The following is a 23503-nucleotide window of genomic DNA, read 5'->3' on the forward strand; positions in this document are numbered from 1 at the left end:
AAGGAAAATTACTGTAATAACGGAATACTTTAGAATCTTTTATTAGAACTGCTTTACACAGAATATTATCTCTCTAATAGGTAAATTGTATTATAGGTAATACTGATTGTATTATTATACCAAGTACAAAGAAACGAACTCTAGTCCGTAGCGTAGGCCTACGTAACTCAAGACCAACGCATCGCCACCACAGGCAAACGTTTTAGTTAGCATTATAATAAAATTAGCATATTAGCATTCTAATAATTGGTTGACAGGAACAACAGATAGAGCTCTGAAGTCTATAGGTATGTTACAATATAAAACTCGATAATTGATATTTAGTTATCTCACACGAATTGTTAACATTGTATTTTTATATTAAATTTAAAGACTGTTATATTTTACTCTTTTACAAGTAACAGGATTAAAATACATGTTTTATTACTGGTTACCTTGAATTTATTACGGATTAGTAATGTTATTTTCATTTTATTAGTCTTTTTAAGAATATTTTAAAGTTTACACTGTTAATTACAATTTGATTTCATCTATAGGACCACGTTATAAAAGTACAAACTAATACCTGTAAGAACGAATGCATTAATAATATTGATTATTTGCAAACAATAAATCTAAATTCAAATAACAGATAAAGTACATGTGTAGTTTTTATATGCTATTATGCATAATTAAAGAACTCCCCAGGATCCTATTTTATAAGGATTCAAAGATGCAAAAGTACGAGTAACTTAGCTCTGAACAAGATATCCTTTATAATATGGCACAGGGACACGACTTCCACTTTTTGTAAATTGTCTTATTTACTTTCGGGCGGCCTCGCCCAGACCTTGACGCAATCCCGTGTATGTCTTCAAACGTGAAGTCTACATTTTAAGTTTACAGACACCTGTAGATTTGAAATAATCAAATTTCATTACATTGTAAATTTATATTAATAATCACTGCTATTATGCACTGTAGTAGACCTTATTTTAGGGCCTGGACCATGTTGAGGGGTCGAGGAAGCGTCTCAACAGTATCCTAGTCGTTTAAACCGGTCAGTTTACTCAAATATTGAGGTGCCGACTTCAAGGTCACGTGATCAGACCACGTGGTCAGCCTGAGGGTTAGTGGCAGGTCAGTCTCAGTGTATGTGTTGAGTGCCGAGCTTGCCTCAAGGATGAGGTTTAAGATCTCTAGCGTTCCTGTTTAGATTAGGTAGGAAAACACCAATTATTAAGCTTTACGATAAGTTGTGTGCTGCAGTGTCTAATATTTTATAAAACTGTTGTTTCTGATTTAATAGACATACTAAATATAAAAACAACATTATAGTAGATTCTTGGTTTAAAAAACATACACATTCGTTCGTATTTTAATACTATGTGTATGCTTTGTTGATATACACATATTAAATAGAAACTTATATAACTTATTGTACAATAACTTTATATAAAATAATATGAATGGAGTAATTAGTAATTATAAAATAATCAAACTAAATGAATTGATTAAACAATGAAATCGTTGATTTCTTTTGCGCCAGAGCCATCAACTTTATAGTTGTTGTTATGTTTAATTTTAAATAACTAAGATCGAATATTTAAATGAGTGAATCACAGCCGTTTTTAATGGACGAAAGCCCCAAATCTGACACGTGGATTTCACAGAAGAATATATGCTTATGTCGGTCTAGAAATAATCAATCCCCCTAAACGACGGATTATATTTCATTATTGGGATGCATCCTGTAAAGTACTTAGTCTAAAGCAAGGTGAAATGGCTTTTAGTTATCACCAGCGAGAGACATAGAACGATAGAACAGTGTTTAGAGCAACCCTTCCTGCAACATGTTGAGAGAAACAGTCTTAACGAATATTCCTATAACAAATTGGTGACATAGGTGAGCGTTTTTAGCTTAGGAATCTTTAGTATATAATTTAATTATCATGCAATTCTTAAAATTATTACTTTTGTATTACTAAATAATGTAATACCAAATAAATTTCCAATAAAAAAGTAATTTATACCTGTCAGAAACATATCGCATTTAAAGGAAACTACGCAGTGGAGAGGTAATTATTTTTGTTCAAATTAGACAAAAACCTTTTTATAGCACACATTTCTGTTTTAATAGTCTAGTAAAAAAGATAATTTGTTATATATATTGTAAACATCGTAATCAGGAGCGGCGTTAGGGTAGGGCGCGGTTGGGCGACCGCCCAGGGGCGCCGAACGAAAGGGGCGCCGGGAGCCTTTTTTCGTATGTAATTGAATTGCAGTTAGGGGGCGCCGAAGAAATCTCGCCCAGGGCGCTTGTAGTGCTAAAACCGGCACTGATCTTAATGAGAACAATGATACAAACAACTTATGATACACTGAAATTGTCACAAATTTGCTTGGTTATGAGTCTTGCTAATAAGATGTTACTGAATAACCCGGAACAGAAAACAGGATGTGACGGGCTGATCCCAACCCTCTGCGCTCGTGAGTGTGGGGTGCGTTAGTGCAAGGCAACTACAGCCGCAATTCCTATTTGCTAATACTATAGTGTTTTTTTTCGTAGAGGACGGTTGTTAAGAACTTTAAGCGGAATGTTTGGATTTTAAAAGTGAAAATATTAGTATTTATTAAACAGCACAGTATATGAACTAAGTATTACTTAAGTATACCGTTTAAGGGGATTGTGTAGGAAATGATTGTTTAACGATAAGCAAACGAATGATGGTATTAGATTTCCAAATCAAAGCAAACATTGTAAACCAATTGGTAATTTTTATATGGGAGAGATTAGCGTGGGAGTTAGGTTTAACTCTGGATTGTAGATTTTATCCTGTTGGTTTAGGATAGTTACGTTCAAAAAAAAATAACTTTGAGATTGACCCGTATGTAGTCATTTTGTTTATGCCCAGAAGATGCTCTCATTTACAGTAATGAGGGACGCTTTCATCAACTCACGAATAGTTCTTTAATTTTTTATTTTAATCGAGAATGTTTATTTGTACGTGTTTCGGGACACAGTTTTGATGCATGTAATGTTTTAACAGGTATGGAATTATATTGGTCTCAAGCTATTTCACTTGAATGCCGGATCTCGTCAAAATCCCTGTCAGTGACGAGAGACTCCCATTTCCTCTATCCACCTCACTTTTTAAGGCCCGCCTCCAACTTGACGTCATAGCACGCGTAACTGGATGGTGTGCCGTCCCTGAGATAGTAACAGCCAACCCTTCTCAGTGTAACAGACATAGAAACTTGTAGGCTTCGATAGACTTAGTTGGACAACATTTGTAGTAACAGTTTTGAAATCGGTAATATTTGAATATGCTAAGCGACGAAACTAAAGTATAATAAGTACGATAAAATAAATCATGAAAATTGAAAGACCAGTGGGGCGGAGTCCTGAGGTCGGAGAGATAACCCGTTTCTTTGAATAAAAATAAAACACGATAGTATCGGCTCAAAGATTCTAGGGTTTATAATTGGGGGTGTAAAATGGTTGAATGAGATTATGCTCGTATCTAGATATTTAGAACACATTTTAATAGATACTATATTGATTATTAAAATACTTCATTATGGATTTATCCCAGCATGTTGTTATTATTGCTGACTTAATACAGAACCCTGTCTGTAGTTACATAACATTAATTATGTTATTGGTCGTTGTTATGTACACCAGTATATGAAACAGAGACTGATAAAGTTATTAAGACTGTTTGATAAGAAGTATTTTCTTTTTTAAGAATTTATAATACACATGTAATGGTTTTCTCCTTTGTGGACCTATGGATTTGCTCCCAACGCCATTCAATATAAACCATGATATGGTTCTATAGATTAAATATGCGTTATTGAATACATTCAATTTACTAATAAAATCCTCGTGTAGACCATCAAATAGACATATGAAACACGAAAAAGACATAACTCGACATTATATAAGTCTTTTTATTATAGATCTTCAGTTAAAAATTAAAAATGGTTTCATATAAAATTTAAGGCAAAATATAAAAGTAGAATAACTTACATTAAAAACATAAAAACCAATATTTAAGACTTTTATTGTTTTGTGAGGCCTTTCGATAGCTATCGCAAGGCCTCACAAAACAATAAAAGTCTTAAATATTGGTTTTTATGTTTTTAATGTAAGTTAACAGTGACCAATATAAGCTCCATCTACAGCATTAGAATAACTTTGTTAGACAATTTTGTAATTTTCGATTGAGGTTTAGAAAGGTGGCCCTCTGCTCCTCTTGAATACTCCACTAAGTACGCTTTATTATCATTGATTAACCTCGCAATTTGTGTAATGGATGCCTAATGTGCGCCATGGGTATTGCGCATGTAGTTGTGCATGTGTCAACCACCATTCGTCTTAGTCTTCTCTACACTGCTTTACTATACGACTGCAGTAGAATACCTTCATCTTCTACCTCCTTCAATGTAGAATTGGCTAACCATTAACCGATAATATGATATTATCTTTCCACATGCAATGATTTATACGAAGATTTAATGATGATTCGACATATTAAATGCTAATGGAGGATTATGAAAAGACAATTACAATGACAGTAATACAAGGCTATAAAATATATGATACTTATTTCTTTAAAAGTAAACGTATTTTGAATGACAAAGTTCATGGTGTTCAGATTTATAGTGTAGGTATAAAAAAATACAATAATTAATTAGAATTTCAATTAAAAGTTAAACGTTATAGTCTACTGGATAAAATGTGCAAGTTATTTAAAGTAGTTATAGATAGCAACTGTGTTCCAGTTTTTAAGTCTTCAGTAGATTTTATTGGCTGAGCGTTAGCGAATTCAACTTGTACAGGAGTCTACACTCTTGTGGTGTTGCAGTCACTAGAGACTTATTCTGGAAGTGCATTTTGAGAGTTGTCATAGTCAAGTAACACTTAAAAGGCATATCACATTTACTCTAAGGATGTAACCGTTTAATTAGATTAGTTACAGTTTTGAATAATTTTGCAAAACTCATGCTATTTTCATCGAAGGAATATTTTAAATATATATTTCACATCTCTATAAAAACATAAAGTTTAAAAATTTGAAACTTATGGAACACACACGCCTTTACAGATGTAGACGAATATGTGAATTATTGTATGTTTCATAACTATTTAAAATTAATTATGCACATGCTATTCTAATGGGACGATAAAATTGACATCATTTGACCCCTATAATGACTGCAAACAAAATCTTTTTAGGATAGGGTTTTCAGATCTTTCTTGTCACATGTACCCCGCAATGCATCAGTGCATCGAATTTTAATTTTGCACAACGTTTGAACATGCCCAAGCATGTTGATAATTTCTGTTATTTTTTTATTTTTGGACTCGATGCTTACAAAATTTACCCTTATCCAAACCGAGGTAATTCAATAACCAAGGACCAAGGCCATTGTCAAGACCAAATCAGATCAAAGTGGACAACAAAACGCAATCAAGATGTATTTATGTCATTTAAAATTGTAATACATTTCGAAAGGCTCAACAGGAACACACGTGCTTTCACTATTGTTTAGATAACAGGGGTCATTCTGTACTCCATTCAGAGTATCCCAAAGATCATAAAAACTTTCTTGGATATCGTCTAAAAAGAATAAGTTTGTTATTTTGTGAAACAATGAAAATAAAGTTTTATGTAACAGTTAGTTATAATCTTTTTATTTTAAGCGTGTACAATTTTCTTGTGTAAGTGCTTTTATCGATGTTGTTTTTCAGATCCTAACGGTTGCCTCGAGTGAGAACATTCAGGATTTGTGTTTTCTTGGAGCGCCGCAGCGAGATGGAGGTCCTAGGACATACTTTTATCTTCTTGGCGATGCTCATTGTAGAGGCCATCGCGTACCCTAAAGGTAAACAACAATCAGTGAGTGTTAAAAAGAATAACGAAGTTTAGAAGCTATTTTAATTTTACAATTGATACAATTATAGGTGTATAAATCGAACGTTACTGACTTTTCTAATCAGAATAATTTGGTATTAGATTCACATAAAATTGTATACCACATTTTTAGCTAAGCGTGATTGCAAAATAAAGGCATTTTTATTTCTATTTAAATAAAAAATAGTAAAACGTCAATAATTTTAATGCACGACTACAAAAAACACAAAACTACTTTTGTTAGTGTGTAAATGATTGTAAAAGAATTTTGAAAGAGGCCAACATTAATTGTTTTCTTACTGTGATTGCTTAACGGGAGGTGTTCGGCTTCTCAATTAATATTGAAATAATTTGTGATTGTCATGAGTGTGTGTACTCTTAATGTACGATGGGTGCCTGAGTACTGCACGCCTCAGGGTATGATACAGAGTTTGCCTTTCTCTCCTGTCCTTCGTCGTTTGACGGCCTTAGAAGTGATCAATTGAGCAACCTTATCGAAGAAGTTCTCCACATGTCGTCTCCACAAACTTTACCGAACTGAAGTTCCGAATGTAAGGATTCTAGCTTAATTAATGCACGTTACGTGAAGTTGGTGCACAACCTTCTTGTATGGAGGATTTCACTTACGATACTCTCATAAAATGGATATTAGACTATAATTAGAGTTTTTCTCCGGGTTGTATTATTTTAGAGGATGATTACTTGGTAACTATATAAGATGTGAAGAAACAAAGAAAACGCTATGAAGCAGGTATTACTCGATGGATGTCACTAACGCACACGGCAATAATTGAGACTAGATAGGAGGATGTTGTAAACTATACCTGTATAGCTACATGGCTTCACTTCGGTTTTATATAGCGGTTTTGGTTCCGCATACATATAAATAATGCAAACAGTTCCTTTAGTTTGAGTCGGGAGATGTTTTCTTTTGGTAATCCCTGTGGTAGGCCTACAGGATTGTAACTGGCTGAGCATTAATATTGTATTGTAAGCTATTGCATGATAAACTTCATTATGGAGCTAAAGATGGTCTGTTTTCAGGTTCGATATACAGATGTCAGCATTCTAGTCCTCAGCTGAATGATTGCGTGAGGGAGGGCTTAGCCTCAGTGATATCGCAATTCAGAGCGGGTAAGTACGCAATACATGACGCATAGAAACCAGTTTTAAATATGCATAAGCACACAATAGTAGTCGTTATAGTAGCCTATGTATTTTCTCCCTATATTTATGTTCGTTCTATGGATGACAACTCTTTTTCAACTGTTTGACCTTGACGCCTAATACCTCTGTAGTAGTAATAAAGCAATTTAATTCCGTCTTTCAAGTAGGAATTGAAATGAATGGAAAGGAAAGCGCACTGTTTCCTCAATTAAGTTTGTTAAGTAATTTGATTAATTAAATCAAATACCATTATATTTCTTTCCATAACTGAAGTTCTTAAGATCTATACGAGTATAAACGTGGTGCTTACGTAAAGCCCCAATCATTTGTATGAACGCTTATCGAATGGTTTATTTTATCCTTATCAATGGATGCAGTATGATCTGTATGAGAGATGACAACAAAATGTAACCCTTTAAATTTCCCATAAAGAACTACATAGAGGTTACTTGTAGTGGAGAAAACTGATAGTTGTACCTTGGTCAAAGCAGAGAACAGAGCTATGCTCATCTTTAGCACTTTAGTCACATAATCATCACATAGTCAGATTTTAATCGTGTACATCATTAGGTGTATGCCTTATATATATAAAACGCTCAAGGCACGTTCCTGTCAACACTGACTGTTATGTCGTGGCCAGGGAACGTGGAACTGGGGGTACCGCCGCTTGAGCCAATAGAAGTTCCCTACTTGCAGATCCGCCACGACGATCCTAACCTGAGTGTGGACCTTGTCATGAAGAACATAAATATTTTCGGCTTCACGGACATCAAACTGGCGAAAGTCACGTAAGTTATTCGTAATTATGTAGATCAATAGGAAAAAATAGATTTAATTGCTGTAAAAAATACCAGGAGTGACAAGCAAGAAGTTTCACAGGAGCATTATTGAAATATTGATTTTAAAAATACTGGAGTAAAAGAAATGTTAGCTGAGAAATAGAAATGGAATTATTTTAAAATTTGTATTAAATTGTGGCTTAGTCAGAAGAAATATAGATTTCACATGTGGATGTCTTATCCAAATGTCAACACATTCAAATATTTAGAAATATCTTCATTTTGAAACCTTATAAGACAACATTTTGATAGCATATACATTTTTTTTAAACGAATTTATTTTGTAATAATCAATATCCATATATGTGTTAAACATATTCACGAGTAGGCCTAATAAATAATTCACTGCTTTTTGTATCCTAATATTTTGTTGGCCGTATTCTGTGGAATATAAAAAAACTACATAAATACACACACTGTTGAAATAGCATTCTAAAATTCTTGTTCATTTTGGTCTATAATGCATAATTATTGTGATATAACTGTCCCTTTTCAAAATTTGAAAATACACCACCTTGAAACTTTAAAAGTAATATAAAAATAGTAAGAACAAAAGTTATTTAAAAATTGCTAGACTATTTAAATAATTCTTCCAGTCATAATTTATATTGTTAAATATTCGAGAAAAACTTTTTACATAATGCAAATGGTCGCCAACTATAAACTTTTATTTTCTCTTTTTAGACTAGCTAGAGAAACTAGTAGAAAGTTTAGTCTTGAATCGGTTAGAAATAAAGACAATTGTAGTGTTCACACCTACTTCCGCAGTCTGTTTGTATACCTTTCAAAACTTACTTAGTCGCTACATGAAAAATATAACGAGAAAACTTAAATTAATACTAATCAGTTTAAGTTGTCAATCAGTTGTATCTACTCATCAGTGGGAGTATTAAAAATACACTTTTGGCGTATAGCAGTGCACTTTACAGCACGAGAGTAGATCTCGAGAAAGACTTTTACACCGCGGTGTTAGGAAACATTTGCGCAGTGATATTATATCATCAGTGACCTTGGCGTGTTTGACTCAATCACGCAGCACGCAAACAGCATCAGCACGAACTTCATCTTAATCGGCGCATTCCAATTGCTCGGATCACAGTTGTTAAGTAAAGTTCCTGTAGTAAAGATCACTGTAAACTTCCTATAAAATTTCGAATCAGCGTAAAGTAGGGAAATACGTATACTCATCCAGTCACATGAAGTAAAATAAGCTTTTTTGCACTCAAAACGTAGAATTGGCATTGATTTGCTTTACTTGAATTTAATTAATTAACAATATTTGTTTAATCCTATCAGTCAGTGTAATAGCGCCAATAATTCCCGAATATTGTGATTCTAATACAAAGCTTTGTAATAAATTTTAATTATTTTAAAAATATTCTTTATGAGGACGTGTGGCTATTAAATAACGAGACTAACGCTGTTACGGATCAAGGAGGCATGCGTCAACCGCCATCAACCCACTGTTTAGTGTGAACCTTTCTCTTTAGTATACAGCTAGTCTCGCTTCTGTAACAACACCGTTTATTCAGGCCCAACGTTCGTGTTATTGTTGTTTTTATTGTTTTCCCGGATTAAATGGTTAGTGTAATAGTAGAGCAAGGAAATATTGTGTAATTTCACTTTAAACGGGAAAACTGACTGAAAACTGTATTTTTGTACTCGTAATCCGGAAACGAAGCTCCAATCCATGCACTGGAAGAGCTTAACAGCTCGAATGAGTTTGTCAAAATTTAAAGCAATGATGACTGTTTTTTTATATACATGGGATAGCGTACCTTCACTGGGTTCCACTGGGAAGGTCAAACAATTGATATAACTGTTAAATAATATAATATAATAAATAATATAACTTATAACTCAGTTTATATCTTGTGTATTTGAAGGTACCATCTAAACTACGCCAAAAAATAAGGAAAGACAACCTGAAATGTGGAAGGACGAATCTTGTGTTCTCTATCAAGTGTATGAGCTAGCTAATTCCGCGTTATCTGTTAAGATGTTCCTAGTCAAGTACAGCATCGCAGTGTTAGAATATCAACCTTATTCGTCAGATCCTGCACCATGTGACTTCTACCTGTTCCCTAAGAGTCAAGATTTGAGTCTGTGAACGCTGTCGGCACGTATCCTGAAGGTGACAGAATATAACTTCCAGTACTGTTTCCAACAATGGAAAATTCGTATGGAGCGCTGTAGGGATAGAAAAGGAGTGTATATTGAAGGTGACAATAAGTGATTATGTATAAAATAAAAATACAATCATTTACAACGTCAGTCTCGTTATTTAATAACCAAACCACGTATAACAATTTTATAATTTATACTTAATTAAATCCATTATGTACTATCTCATTAGATGTGTGCGCACAATCTGTGGTGGACGACATCACTTCAGGCTTAACATTCGGTATGTGATTCTACATCTACTACCTCTTGGGAGCCTTCATTTATATTTGTCAAAAATGACTATTGTTCCATTGATTTTAAAATAATCACAGAATAAATAAATTTACCGAGTAATAGTGAAAAGTAATCATATGATATTTTTCATGAAGTTATAAACATAGGTACATGATGAAATTCGTTTTTGGATTGGTTGGTTTGATACAACACGCACAATTTAGATTAATCCGTAATGCCATTTTCATTACAAGCTAAACATTAAAGGGTTTGTTTTAGTGCATTGTGTTGGCTGGGTCTAATAGTGAAGAATGGGACGGACGAAGTATGACGTCTAGAAGTTCAAAGTTTCTTTAAATAATTTTTATGTCTGTTAAGCATATTTTATTGATTGTAAACCAATTGTGTAAAATATACTCTTGAGATTTGAAACATAGTTCAAAAGTTGATAAACTGTGATTCTGGAGAATTTACTGCTTATCGTATTAAACACTTGTTTGTAGGCCTACGTACCATATACCTAATACAGCGTCCTTAAAACAGAGAGAATACCTCCTGCTTTCTGAAACTCAATAGATGTTTATCGCTGGATAAAGTAATTTTTACTTTATGAGTTTTAGACGCAAGTGAACTCGTTTTGTTTATACTTGTTTAGAGAAGATACCAAGGAAAAGTTACTATTCATTGTAAAGTGTAAAGTTAATCGAGACCGAGCCCTTACATACATTTAACACTTTTCTAACGGAGGTAACAGTAGAGGTGTGTGATGACACTCATATAACATATTTTGAAACTTTAGGTAGCCAAAAATAGCCATTTAATGTTTAATTGTAGTGGCTATAACTCTCCACCAGTTGATAATGAAAGTAGACTGCTGGCTATGTATATGTACGTCTCTATACACAATATATTTTGAATTAGTGAAGGTGGAGGGATGAAATTCTGTTCGAAACTCCCCTCTTCTATCTCTATTTCGACATTAAAATTGGTAAACATCGGTCCTTTGGGAGTCGTTCTCTGAGCCAGGATACTGTCCGCTGGGGGACAAACGCGAACCCTCCCCTTCGCTGACACAAGTCTAGCGTAAGCGTATTTAGCCTTATCATAAGTGTTAAACAGTAAAAATAAATTTCACAGTGCAGTATGAGGTTTAACTCATTACCTAAACGTAATGATATAAAACGTAATGGGTTTCTTGTAATAATAATTTAGGACAATTTGTGAGTGTTACAGAAACTTCAGTTTTAGATTGAAGACACGGCAGGGAAATTTATTATACCACGGAATACATTTTGGCTATAGCAAAACCTTGTAAGGTATATGTTTTTAAAATCTCTTGTAGCGAATGATCCTTGAGTTTTACCCCATAACATTAAAGTTAAACTTTAAACACTTCTAGACCCTTCTATATCATCGCAGAATTGTGGGAGATCTCTGATTTTCAATTAATATGCATCCAAAGCAAAAAGCTTATAACAGTTTATTTTTGTTAAGTGTATACTTTTCATATATTAACGATGAAGTGCAAAAATGTTTAATATTGTATTCTGAATGAAAAATATAAATACCTAAAAAATCTTCTTACTTGGTTCTTAAGTGGCTAAAATAAGTTGGTTGCCGATATAGTTGACTATTATACAATAACCGAATTTTCGGTCATCTAAGAGTCTGGTTTTCTCAGGACAAACCTGGATGACGTGAAGAAGGTGGAAGTGACAGGAAAGACGCCGGCCTTGCGTCTCACTGGCGAGTATCTCAGCGAGGGGCTGGTAATCAACTTTCCCCTCCACAGTGCCGGCTCATTCGCCATCAACATGAGTACGTACTGAATATTTAGATTAGATATATGAAAACCAAACAACCTCTTAAGAAGACTATTAGAAAACTTTTTGTTTGAAGTAAGTCTAGCTTTTATATTTGTTATAAAACTGTACACATTACGATTTATTGTGCATTAAAGTTTGTAGATTGATCAGAACAACGATGAAGTTACCTTAAGTCGCATGAGTTATATTTACAAGGGAAATATAAGTAGCTTTGCAATACTTTTCAATCGATAAACAAACCGTTGCAACTACGTTTTATGTTGGTTTTATTTTTTTTCCTATAAAAATTTTGTAAAAATTAACTATACTTTCTCTAAAACATATATAACTAATTAAAGTCAAGAAGTGACTGGAACTTTGATGGTCGATTTATCGTGCAGGTCTGGTTAGTAATAGATACGGTTTGATAACGATAAAAAGCCTTAAAATGAGTACTTTTGTTAATAACACTCTGACATCAGGAGAAATAGAACTACTAACGTAGTATAGATCTGCAAATTGGTGTACATATATAATGTTGGAAATAGGATTAGTATAAGAATAGGACCGATTGAGAACCACCCAAAATTAAAGTTCTCAATAAGATAAAATGACATCGTGAACACAAATTCTCGCTCCCCTGTCCAAAATGGGTACCATTTGAATAAAGTTAAAATGCCGCCTTCTACTTAACGCTTGTATGTATGGGGTCTACCTTGATATACATAATTTTCACCATCATTACTTTTCAAGACCTTTAAATAATGAAAAACAACGGCCTTGTGTATCACTGGCCAGTAACTCAGCGAGGCTTAGGCCTATATCTAATTTAAAACTTTTATCATATAATGACACCGAAATCTTTGGATAATACAATTGCGCAAAACTGCTGACGCGCGTATCTCAGAATGTGTAAACCTTTGATGACAGCCAAAGCGGTAATAGCTGTTACGTAGTGTTGACCAGGATCAGCACCGGAAATGGACGCTCATAATGTACCGCAAAGAAAAGGCAGATCACCAAACTGGACGATTGCATATTTTATTCTCATAATACACCCAAAAATAGACTATATTTTTTAAATATATGAACTCGTCAGTAAGTTAAACTTTATTCGCAGCGGAGGTGACGTCATCCTGGGTGGTGTACTTGCGAGAGATACAACGTAACCAGACATCATACCTGCAGATCGATGGTTTCGACATCGATATGATGCCCATCAGCGTATCCTTCCAGCCCGCGTCACAACTGGATGGCGACAACAGCCTTGGTAAGTAATATCACAGACTACAGATATTTCTATGGTATTATATACACAAAAACGACGAAAACGGGACGGATGTCAGATGCCTGCAAGTAAACAAGAATAAATGATTTGTGTTAAGTGAGTGACGTTTAACCTAATGGATGGTCACACTATTATGATGAATAATAATAGCTATTTAAACATAAAAGTAAATTCGTTTTTTAAGTATGATTATGAGAATAATTTTATTATTAATTAAAATTTTTTGGGGCCCTCTTTTTTTAAATTTGGAGAATTTTGGAAGCTTCTTCTGCATTATAAACAAAAGAGCATAAAAACTAAGTTATAATTCAAACAATAAAACAAAAAAACAAACAAATAATTTAAATAAAAGCATATTAAACTGTCCCAAACATTACAGTGAACTGTACGGAATACGTCAACATTTGGAATGCGAAGTAAGATAGTTGATTTAAGTAGCAATCATTAATTTCCACCACTTTTGATTTTGATTTTAGCAGTAATGACGAGTACCCGCGTATGCAGGGTTTTGTGAAGTGGAGACAGTGCACAATCCTACGTTTAGTAGGTATGCATACAGAATAGTCCTTCCCTAAGTGGGTATGTTCTTATCTCTAATGAGATTTATATGTATTCACTATCTCGAGAGGCGTTCGATACGAGTAAACATATTCATCACAAAATATTTAAGAATGTTATAAGGATTCCAGGCAAATTTGTGCTTTTTGTCCAGGTTCATAAATAAGTTTGAACGGCCGCGATATTACACCGAAATGGCGTACCAAGCTGGCCAACGGACTAAGCTGAGATACTTTAAGATTAATTTGCAGTCATGTTTGACTTGTTTCAGCATTCATTTTACCATTTCTGAGTGATCGAGATATTCTTATGAGATTTCCATATAATTGATGTCTTGCACACCGAAATTTGTTTCTTAAAATGTATTTAGGAATTGTTATAAATATTCCAGAACATTTCTTGTTTTTCTCTAGGTGCATAAGTAGAGGAGTTGGAAATTAAACAAAGTTTTAATGGCCGCAGTATATGGTGTATCAAGCTGGCCAACGAACTTAGCCGACATATTTTATAAGATCAGTTTAAACTTGTTGGACCTTTCTGAAACAGTAATCGTATCCAAAAATCGCGTTGTATTGCATGTAGATTTAGACTTTGTTACGGGGTTTGGGCTTTGGGGATCGTGTTCGGTGAGGTTATCGAGGAATTTCGGTAAGTAATACTATGAATAATTGCAATAGGCTTTAAGAAACACAAATTCAACTTAAAAGGACTGTAGAACCAATTTGAAAAGCTATCTTATCATGAAGTTCATTGTATACAAATTTAAACGTTTAAAAAAATGTAATAATTATTATGATTGATTGTCAGGTGAAGCAGTGAACATAATCCTGAACGAGAACTCACATGAGGTGTACTCGATCATCAAGAGCAGGCTGGCCGGTGTGTTCAGTGGTGTGCTGACAGAGCTGACGAACAGGGTGTTGTCCCAGGTACCCGTACAGGACTACCTGGTGCCATAGCGGCGAACCATATGTTCCACATATACCTGGTGCCGTAACCTTCACAGGGGTTCCCTCCTTTAGTACAATTATTTAGCGTTTTATCGATTAATGGTCTTTCAGTTCCTTTCTTGTCAGTTCTACGAATTGTCTATTTATATTTTTAAATAACACTCCGGTAGCTTATTTTATACTGCTATGTACTATAAACAAAAAGGGTAGTATTCTGAATTATAATATACTAGTACTTTTAAGAACTCAGACGAAAGATGTATTATTATATAATAGTACTTAAGACTGTTGATATCTAATACGTGCTTATCCCATAATTGTAAACTTGTTTATTATACTGCACACAAAAAGTAATTGTTAATTGATTAAAAATTTGATTTCCCAATATTGTTAATTTTGAATTTGAATATTCCATGTTGCATACCTAGAGTATTCACGTTTAAAGTGTTGAAGTTCCATTTGTACTGTAAATATTTACTCTCCAAAAACTAGTCTTCCTTATTCTAGGCTAGTCTTCTCGTTAAATACAGCGGAAAAAGAAAAATGGTTAAACATGTATACATGCAAAAACAGAAAAAGTTTCAACACTTTTTGCTAAAAGAACTGAAAACTATCATAGAAGATTTACATTTTAACGACACCAATTCTAAATTTATTAATATTGAACTATTTGTGTTAACATGTGATAGTCAGTCGATAATTATTGTCTGCCGTTAAAAGACTCATTCGAAGGGCTGGCAACATTTCATTTCTGTGTGTCTGTCTGTCGGCACGATATCTCGGACAAGAACTGGCATAAACAAATGAAAGTTTTATGAACCTTTCTTTCTAAGTAGAAAACAAAGAGTTCATTGACGGTGCATGGGATTTGGCTGAGCGACAGCGAATATGTTTATATCGATTTTATTTGGTGACCATAATGAATAAATAAATACATTTGTAAACATACTGAGTACGATCATATGAGATTTAAAAATATGTTTTTTTTATTCAGGGATTGAAAAATAAAATGAAAATAAAATGAAAAAGTGGGTGAGAAGAATTAATTCCAGGGCACTTTTGCGTTGTAGCTTTGCTATATTATTTACACAAGGTATTATGGTGTAATGCCCTCCTTAGCTCACTGGAACTTTAATTATTTGAACACTGCTATACAATCTAACAAAAATATGAATGTATCAAGTGGCAAGATGTATTTTGAGAAAATTACGTCTAAAAATTAAGATATAGCATGAAACTTCATTTCTGCATATACAAGAATGAGTTTTATGATGATTCACATCCAAAGATAGAACTTGGATGAGCGTAATTGAAGCCTATCACTCAATATGCTGGATCAATTTTTCTTCTGTCTACCGGGGAGATGTAAAAAGTTCGTTTTAATGTGATTGTCTATATGTCCGCAAGACATCTCGAGAATGGAGTGAGATATAGATGTGGAACTTTGCAAGCAACCTCGGCAAAGCCTGATATGGGACGCATGGCGTGGCGTACTACAATAAAAATATATCGTTTTAATGGCTGTATTAAGTTTAATACAATTATAGGCAAAGTGTGAATTCGTGGCAATGAGCTGTGCTTAGTCATAGTAACTTATTGGTTTAAGAGATGCGGATATAATTAAAATATAAAGTATAATTAAATGAGGGTTGTTAAAATATCAATCTCCACTACATAAAGGTTTTTACACAAAACTATTAATAGTAAACCGCCAGATGTTAGTAAGGTAATATTAAATAAGAGAAATCATACAATGTACGGGCCTTGACTAGTTGTCTGTATTTCCTAGAAAATAAAAACAGAGCTATCTCTGGAACGATCTGTTACAGTATTATAATTGAGCAAAAAACCTATCAATAAGTTTGCCTTACTATAACTTAACTTATTATTACAAATAAAACAATAGTGTTCCTAGTCGCATGAGCTTTAAAGAATCCTGTCACTTGAAGTGGTGTAAAAATTTAATGTCTGTCTTCTACACGAATCTCGAAAATAAATAGATCTATACACTTGAAATGTTTTATGCTTCATTTGTATACGAGCAATACTGAATTGAATGGTCACTCATTTTACTAAATAATATTTGACCGAGAGTTGTCGAAATGTTTACATGAGTCCATGGGTAACCATGAGGGCAACGAGAAAACAACAGAGTCCAACCATTCGAGATTTTAGCCGAGAGTTAATGTTAAAATTCGTTGATAAGATTTTTTTATTGCACTCTTGCGTTGTAGTATTCTCTGTAGGTTTGAAATATTTGAACACTAATATATAACTTAATGAACAAACATGTGAATCATGTGGCAAAATATCTCACAAATATTTCATCTGTAAACTGTAAATTTTGCATGAAACCATTTCTATATGGACCAGAATGAGCTTTATAATGGTGCATGTCCAACCAAGGAATTTGCCTGAGCGTCATTGAAGCCTATTGCTCTACAGGCTGACAAATTTTTATTTTATCTGCCGGAGGAATGTAAAAAAGTTCTTTTCTGTATGATTGTCTGTCTGCCTCTCTGTCTGATCTGTCTGAAGGACAATCGAAAGTAAAGTGAGCTGTAGAGTTGTCATTTTTCATCAAATCATTTACTGTCACAAGTATAGCAATACAGTGTTGTGTACACGGCATAACACGAATAATCATCAGACTAAAAGTATTTAACAAAAGGTCTAGCCTAACCTAAATGGTTCTTGACAGATATTTCAAGTAGTGTTTTTACATTTTTTACACCTAAGCGAAGCCTGTTACGCGACATCTGGTGTGGCGTGCTCCTACCTTGTTGAAATAGGCGGCTATTTAAGAATTGTTTTTCAAAACATTACTAAAACCCTTTTAAGATTAGATCATTGTCACGAGGCATAAAGACTAGTAAACAGTTTGATGTATTTCATTCCCATGTTTGTACATAACTGATAAATTATTTTTTTAAATGAATTGTATACAAAACTTTTCTTCAGGTAACTTCTCATTAAGGTATTGACTTTTGGGAAATAATTTTTAAGCCTACTATTTGATTTTATAACAGTTTTCATAAAATGTGGCATAAATAAAAATAAGATTATTGTTATTTCGAATTGAATGGATATCACAGCATAAATATAATAATTAATAGTAGTAAATGTAATGAAACAATACTTTTCCTGTCTAAATTGTATTTTTTAATAACATTTACTATCATTTAAAAATTGTTTCCAATTGCTGCAAGCGTCTTGAATAGTAATTAATTCAAATGAATGGAAACCCTATATTAAAATGGCATAGGCTGCTCTCTGTGAAATACATGTTTTAATGCTCTTCATCCTTTGCGCCTGAAATAACCTAGTGGCTAAAGCAGCACCATAATGTCTTTAGATTGCTTTTCAATAATTCAGGAGCTTCAGAATTGCTAAAATCGGAAAATCATGTTAATGTAAAAGTTTAGAAAAGAAAAAAAAACATAATTATTGACCGAATATTGAGTTACAGTTTAAAAATTTGGCATGGATATTTATCTTTTATTTTTTACTCTTCATTCTGTTTCACCTTCTTAAAAAAACACACAAATGGCTGCTTAAGAATGACTTTTTAGATTAATTTATCTTTTGACTCTTAAATCCTAAGAATACACAATGACCTTATTTCATCATGGTGTATACAAGGTGTCACAAAATTTTGTAGGTGATAGTATTCATCACAAACAAAAAATGTCATATAAGCATAGGCCGAGAAATATCTCGATTAGCCACTAGCTGCAATTTTGTATTTTTTATAGACATATCATTATCTCTAACACTAGTTAGGCTAAAGATACCAAATCTTGCACATATATTTAAATAAATAAGAGAAAATTAAAAAAATAGTTTTATTTTTTCATATTAAATAAATGGCGTCTGGTGAAAATATTTAAAATAAAGTAATAAAAACAATAAAACCAGTATAATTAAAAATATTTAATAGGTGCATGCAACAATTTGCAGATCTTTATTAAAATTTTAATGGTACTTGTTTCAAAGAAATCCGTTAATGCATTAGCGACCACGACCATTCTACGCTTGCACAACAAACCGGGAGCAGCAAACATTTTGACTTTTGATAGGCATCAGCTGTTTTACGTCAGTTATAAAAAATTTACAAGATACCAACTATTTGAGCATAGGTGAGCATGACCACTTTAAAGATACGTTTTCACAAGCTGGGAGCATGAAACCGATAACTCTCAAGTGTGACATGTTTGGCGTTCCTGGCCTGTGCTATCTTATCTTTAAAGTGATCATGCTCGCTTATGCATTGACGCATTTTGTTGAAACAAGTAATTTTAGAATTATTGCGATACAAATCTGCAAATAGTTGGTATCTTGTAAAGGTTTTTCAACTATACTGTTTTTTTATATATAACTTTAAGCATTTTCAACAGACGCCATTTTGTTAATATTAAAGAAAATCACTGAATGTTTTTAATTTTTTCTTATTTATTTAATCTTATCTACTAAATGTGGTTTCTTTAGCTTAACTAGTGTTAGAGGTAATATTTTTTTATAAAAGAATACAAAATGGCGGCTAGCAGCTAAATTAGACAATTTCTCTACCTATGTCTATATGACATTTTTTGTTTAAAATGATGAATACTATCACCCACAGAAGCTTATGACACCCTTTTGTAAACACCCTGTATATGTGAAAACAGGAAAAATACAACAAATATGATAAAACGCACAAGTCTGTATTGGTTTACTACTGCGGTATCCTACCACTGTATAGTCTGTTACGGCTTCTCAGAACTGATGTATTTAAATACAGTTGAATTGCAAAAAGTTGCAAAAAGCTAAATATTTAATGGCTCTAAATGACAGAAACTGAACGACTCAAACTGAATGACTCAAACTCCGTTTTGGAGGGCTTTAACCTATACAGGACCAGTTAGAGACAGAATAGCTTCCAAAGTAAGTCTTATCTAATGACTATGAATTCTTCAATAATACCCATAGCATTGACAGTATCTAAATGGAATCAGTCCTGGATTGGGGTGGCTGGATAGACTGCAGCGTCTGACTCTAACTGCAATGAAGCTTGAGCACATTTCCCAACTTATGTCACAACTCCAGGTGAAACATATTTTGGAATTGCATAAATCCTAATATAAACTAGTCAGAAAGAGTATTATGTAGATATACGGGTTTCAAGCTATTACCACGATTTATGGTATAATATTACAATTATTACCTGGAAAATAGTGTATATATTGTGATTTTTACAATTTACCAGGGCTTACATGACGCTAAGAAAAAGAACTGCTGTTCCTGTCCTGGTTTAAGGTGACGTTTCTCTAAACTCGTTGGAACATGATGCGAAGAATTGATGCAGAATACACTGCAGAGATGGAGTTCTCTTCCACACAGGAATGCCTGAGAACCTGCTAGAGTTCATATTAAGGCCATTTCTGTCTTAGACACACAATGTCGAGGCCAATACCATCTCTTGTCATACACGATCACGGTGTTAGATATTTTGTCATCTTAGAGTACGAAGTACTTGTTGGGTTTGGGGTTCAGGTGATCGTATCTCTTTTCAGTTTGAGTATTACTTCTGAAAACAGTGAAAATAGAAACATTTTTATCGCCCTACTAGGAGTGATAGGCATATGAAACAGGATCTAAGGGAATTTATAATCCCCAAAACAAGCGTAATTCCTCGTAGAGTGGTAAACATGTTCTTTTGTCTTCAGGCAAGTAAGTTATTTTAGGGTTGCGAATTAAAATAATTCCAGAAAAATATACTATACTAACTTAAAGTTTCGAATATTTAAAAGCATCAGGACTATTATCCTCAGTAGGGAAGCCATACGAAATTCAGTAAATGGAATAAAACTGCCACAGCGCTGCGAGGTTGGATATTCATCTAGTTCCCCCACGTATAGAAGTTGAGCGAGTTAAAAACCAGCTAGTGTTTTAGGACCCAACGACCAAACGAGTATAAATTATTTCTATTTCCTCCTTACTCATGTTCTTTTCGCCTATGTTGTAGAAATATAAGAATAATCCGAGTGATTACACCTCTGGGAGGCGAAACACGAAGTGGAGCAACAAGACCAACCAGGTTGCTCACGAACCGAACCTGAGCTATGAGAGAATGCTAGTGAGTGCAAGTGATGACGTCAAACAACGATTATAAATGACCAGAACGCTAGATAAAAACTTACCGTACAAGTGTAGCAATGCACAATAATGAAGTATTTCATCATTTACTGTATAAGATTTTTATTTAAAACATTTCCATCGTTTTTTATCTCGACTATTAAGTTTTATACGACAAATAATTGTTATTTCCTAGAACCTATTGAGACATTCAAGGATTATCTATTTATCTACACAATGTTGCTTTTTTAAAAACAATGCAATCATACCTTTGGTTTTATTTTATGTAAACTGACGTATTGATCGTCCATGTATAATATATCTATTATAATTATACACTTATACACGGTAGCTATATGTAATATTCTTCTTTACTACTATTTTAATACAAGATGTTACACAAAACAATTTTCATATTTGAATTTTTAACTCTCAGAGGAAAAATATTTTCAAATGAAAGTTTTGAAAATGACTGATTAATAATATATATTACACATGAAAAATAAACGAAAGTAAGAACTGACATATTTTACCATTTAGTGTATATTAGTTAAAAAATCTGTATACAGTTACAATTGACAATATATTCTCGGCTTGTATTGCCGTTACTCCTTTTCTTTACATAGATTGGACCATGTAAAGAACTCGTTCGCCAGCTAGTGTAAAATATACAAATAATAACTTGCCGACTCAGCAAACTTTGTTCTCCTACGTAACAGAAAGAAGAATGGAGAGCTCGTTGTAGACGATGACGGCCGTTAAAAGAACTCCAAACAGTCATGTTCTCAGTTCAATACATTAATATAACTGAATTATTATTTAGTCTTAAAAGTTAAATGTAAAGTGAAAAAGTAATACATTTTTAATTGATAACTAGATAAAAAAATCAATAGTAATTTCTAAGAGCAATTTACTGTACGATATGTTTTGTAAGCCCGTCCATAGCTAACGCGAGAACATGCCATGTCTATAGTCATGTGAAGAACATGGTGTGCCCAAATGTGTCTCAAACGGCCGTCGTTTGGCCTTGCGACTTAGTTATTGTCATCGTGAATGCAAATCCAGTAGGAAAGTGTACGCATTTGAATTCAATTGGAACGTCTGTGGGAATAATTGGAACGCGTGGCCGCAACACATTTTCGACTCGGAACGAATTATGTTGATTGGTTTAAGTCATTAGCCTCGTTGATACATTTAGGTTTGGAATCGCTTTTTCATACTATAGTCTATGAAAGTTAAGTATTCATGAGAGAGTCATTTATTAGTCTTACAGTTCTGTCGAAGATTCAAATTACTACAGATACATTATATCAGACCATTTAGGATTCACATACAATCTTTATTTATTACAGTTTATAATTTGCTCTGTGTCTGAAGTATATATTCAGTTTTCTTTAAATAGCTCCAGTCAGACCACTTTTAACAATTTCATAAAAACACACACACACACACACACACACACACACACACACACACACACACACACACATCATCGTTTCAGTCTATTCATGTCTGATACACCTTGTGCTTATTATGGGTTTTCAAAATATAAGTTAACATTTTCACTCCTGGTCTATACTGAGTGATCATGAACAGTCATATCCGTAATGGTATATGACTCACTAACGCGTCTACCACACGCAACGTGATAGTCAAATGCCATATCTCATCTAAGACATCAACCGATTCCCTATTGCATGACTTTGCGTCATGAATTCTTCCCTATTCATTTCCAAAAGGCATAGTTACAGCGGCGGCATAGTTGCTAAGCAGTTTTTTTTCTATTTCCCCTTGATTACTGCAAGTTCGTGACATCACAGAGTAGCAAATAATTTAGTACTATAAAGCGTAATGTTCATGTCGTGAAATACATGACACATGAAAAATTCTACCACGGACAGTAATCCTGTAACTACTGATTGAAGATAGATTTGTATGACTAATTTATCACTAGGATGATACGAAAACTGGTGTATAAATGATGATTGGTTGGTATCAGGGATGACACTTAGTGTTAGGGGTTGGATTTCTCCTGTCTACCAACTAATATCCAACTTAAATAAAGTCAAGGCGTGGTACTTGTGGATCAAACTTCAAACTATAGCGCTTTTTGGTTGCCTTTGTTTGGTCTTTAGGTTATTACTTCAAGATAGATATTTGCTTGAGATACAGTCTTATCATGGTGGAAAGTTACGGCTCACTCGCCAATGTTATTCAACCGTTATTCATTTTACCTCAATATATACGTGAAATTTGAGTCTATAATTTGTAATTGACGTAATAGGTAACGTTTAGTATATGACACTCAATTTTATTCATCCAAAATATACTTATTTAATGTATTTTAAATAAAACGGCACAACGGAGGACTAGACAGAACGTAACGAAAGTCTTACCAACTATATCACATCACGTGCGTTGGTATCTTACTGGAAAATGTCCTAATGGTTGTTCCTAGCTCGTCTACAACACTTTTGCCCTT

At 33.6% G+C, this 23503-nt stretch overlaps 1 protein-coding gene across 1 annotated transcript; it reads left to right on the top strand.

Annotated features, from left to right (window-relative positions):
- The first annotated feature begins 1094 nt into the window (after positions 1 to 1094).
- Positions 1095 to 15292, top strand: LOC124359318 (protein takeout-like). The gene is made up of 7 exons (XM_046811971.1): positions 1095 to 1200; positions 5738 to 5871; positions 6945 to 7034; positions 7708 to 7855; positions 11988 to 12124; positions 13232 to 13381; positions 14765 to 15292. Exons 2-7 carry the CDS (start codon positions 5802 to 5804, stop codon positions 14914 to 14916), a joined length of 747 nt encoding a protein of 248 aa, XP_046667927.1. The 5' UTR covers positions 1095 to 1200; positions 5738 to 5801; the 3' UTR covers positions 14917 to 15292.
- Positions 15293 to 23503: the final 8211 nt, after the last annotated feature.

Source organism: Homalodisca vitripennis, chromosome 4 (assembly GCF_021130785.1).
Source record: "Homalodisca vitripennis isolate AUS2020 chromosome 4, UT_GWSS_2.1, whole genome shotgun sequence".
NCBI classification, from domain to species: domain Eukaryota; kingdom Metazoa; phylum Arthropoda; class Insecta; order Hemiptera; family Cicadellidae; genus Homalodisca; species Homalodisca vitripennis.

What these genes read in the sequence shown, in the direction of transcription:
- LOC124359318 (XM_046811971.1), top strand. Translation starts at nt 5,802, where the DNA reads ATGGAGGTCCTAGGACATACTTTTATCTTCTTGGCGATGCTCATTGTA. An exon ending in GATATCGCAATTCAGAGCGG is followed by an intron (nt 7,035 to 7,707) that starts GTAAGTACGCAA and finishes TGTCGTGGCCAG; the next exon opens with GGAACGTGGAACTGGGGGTA. An exon ending in CTCATTCGCCATCAACATGA is followed by an intron (nt 12,125 to 13,231) that starts GTACGTACTGAA and finishes CTTTATTCGCAG; the next exon opens with CGGAGGTGACGTCATCCTGG.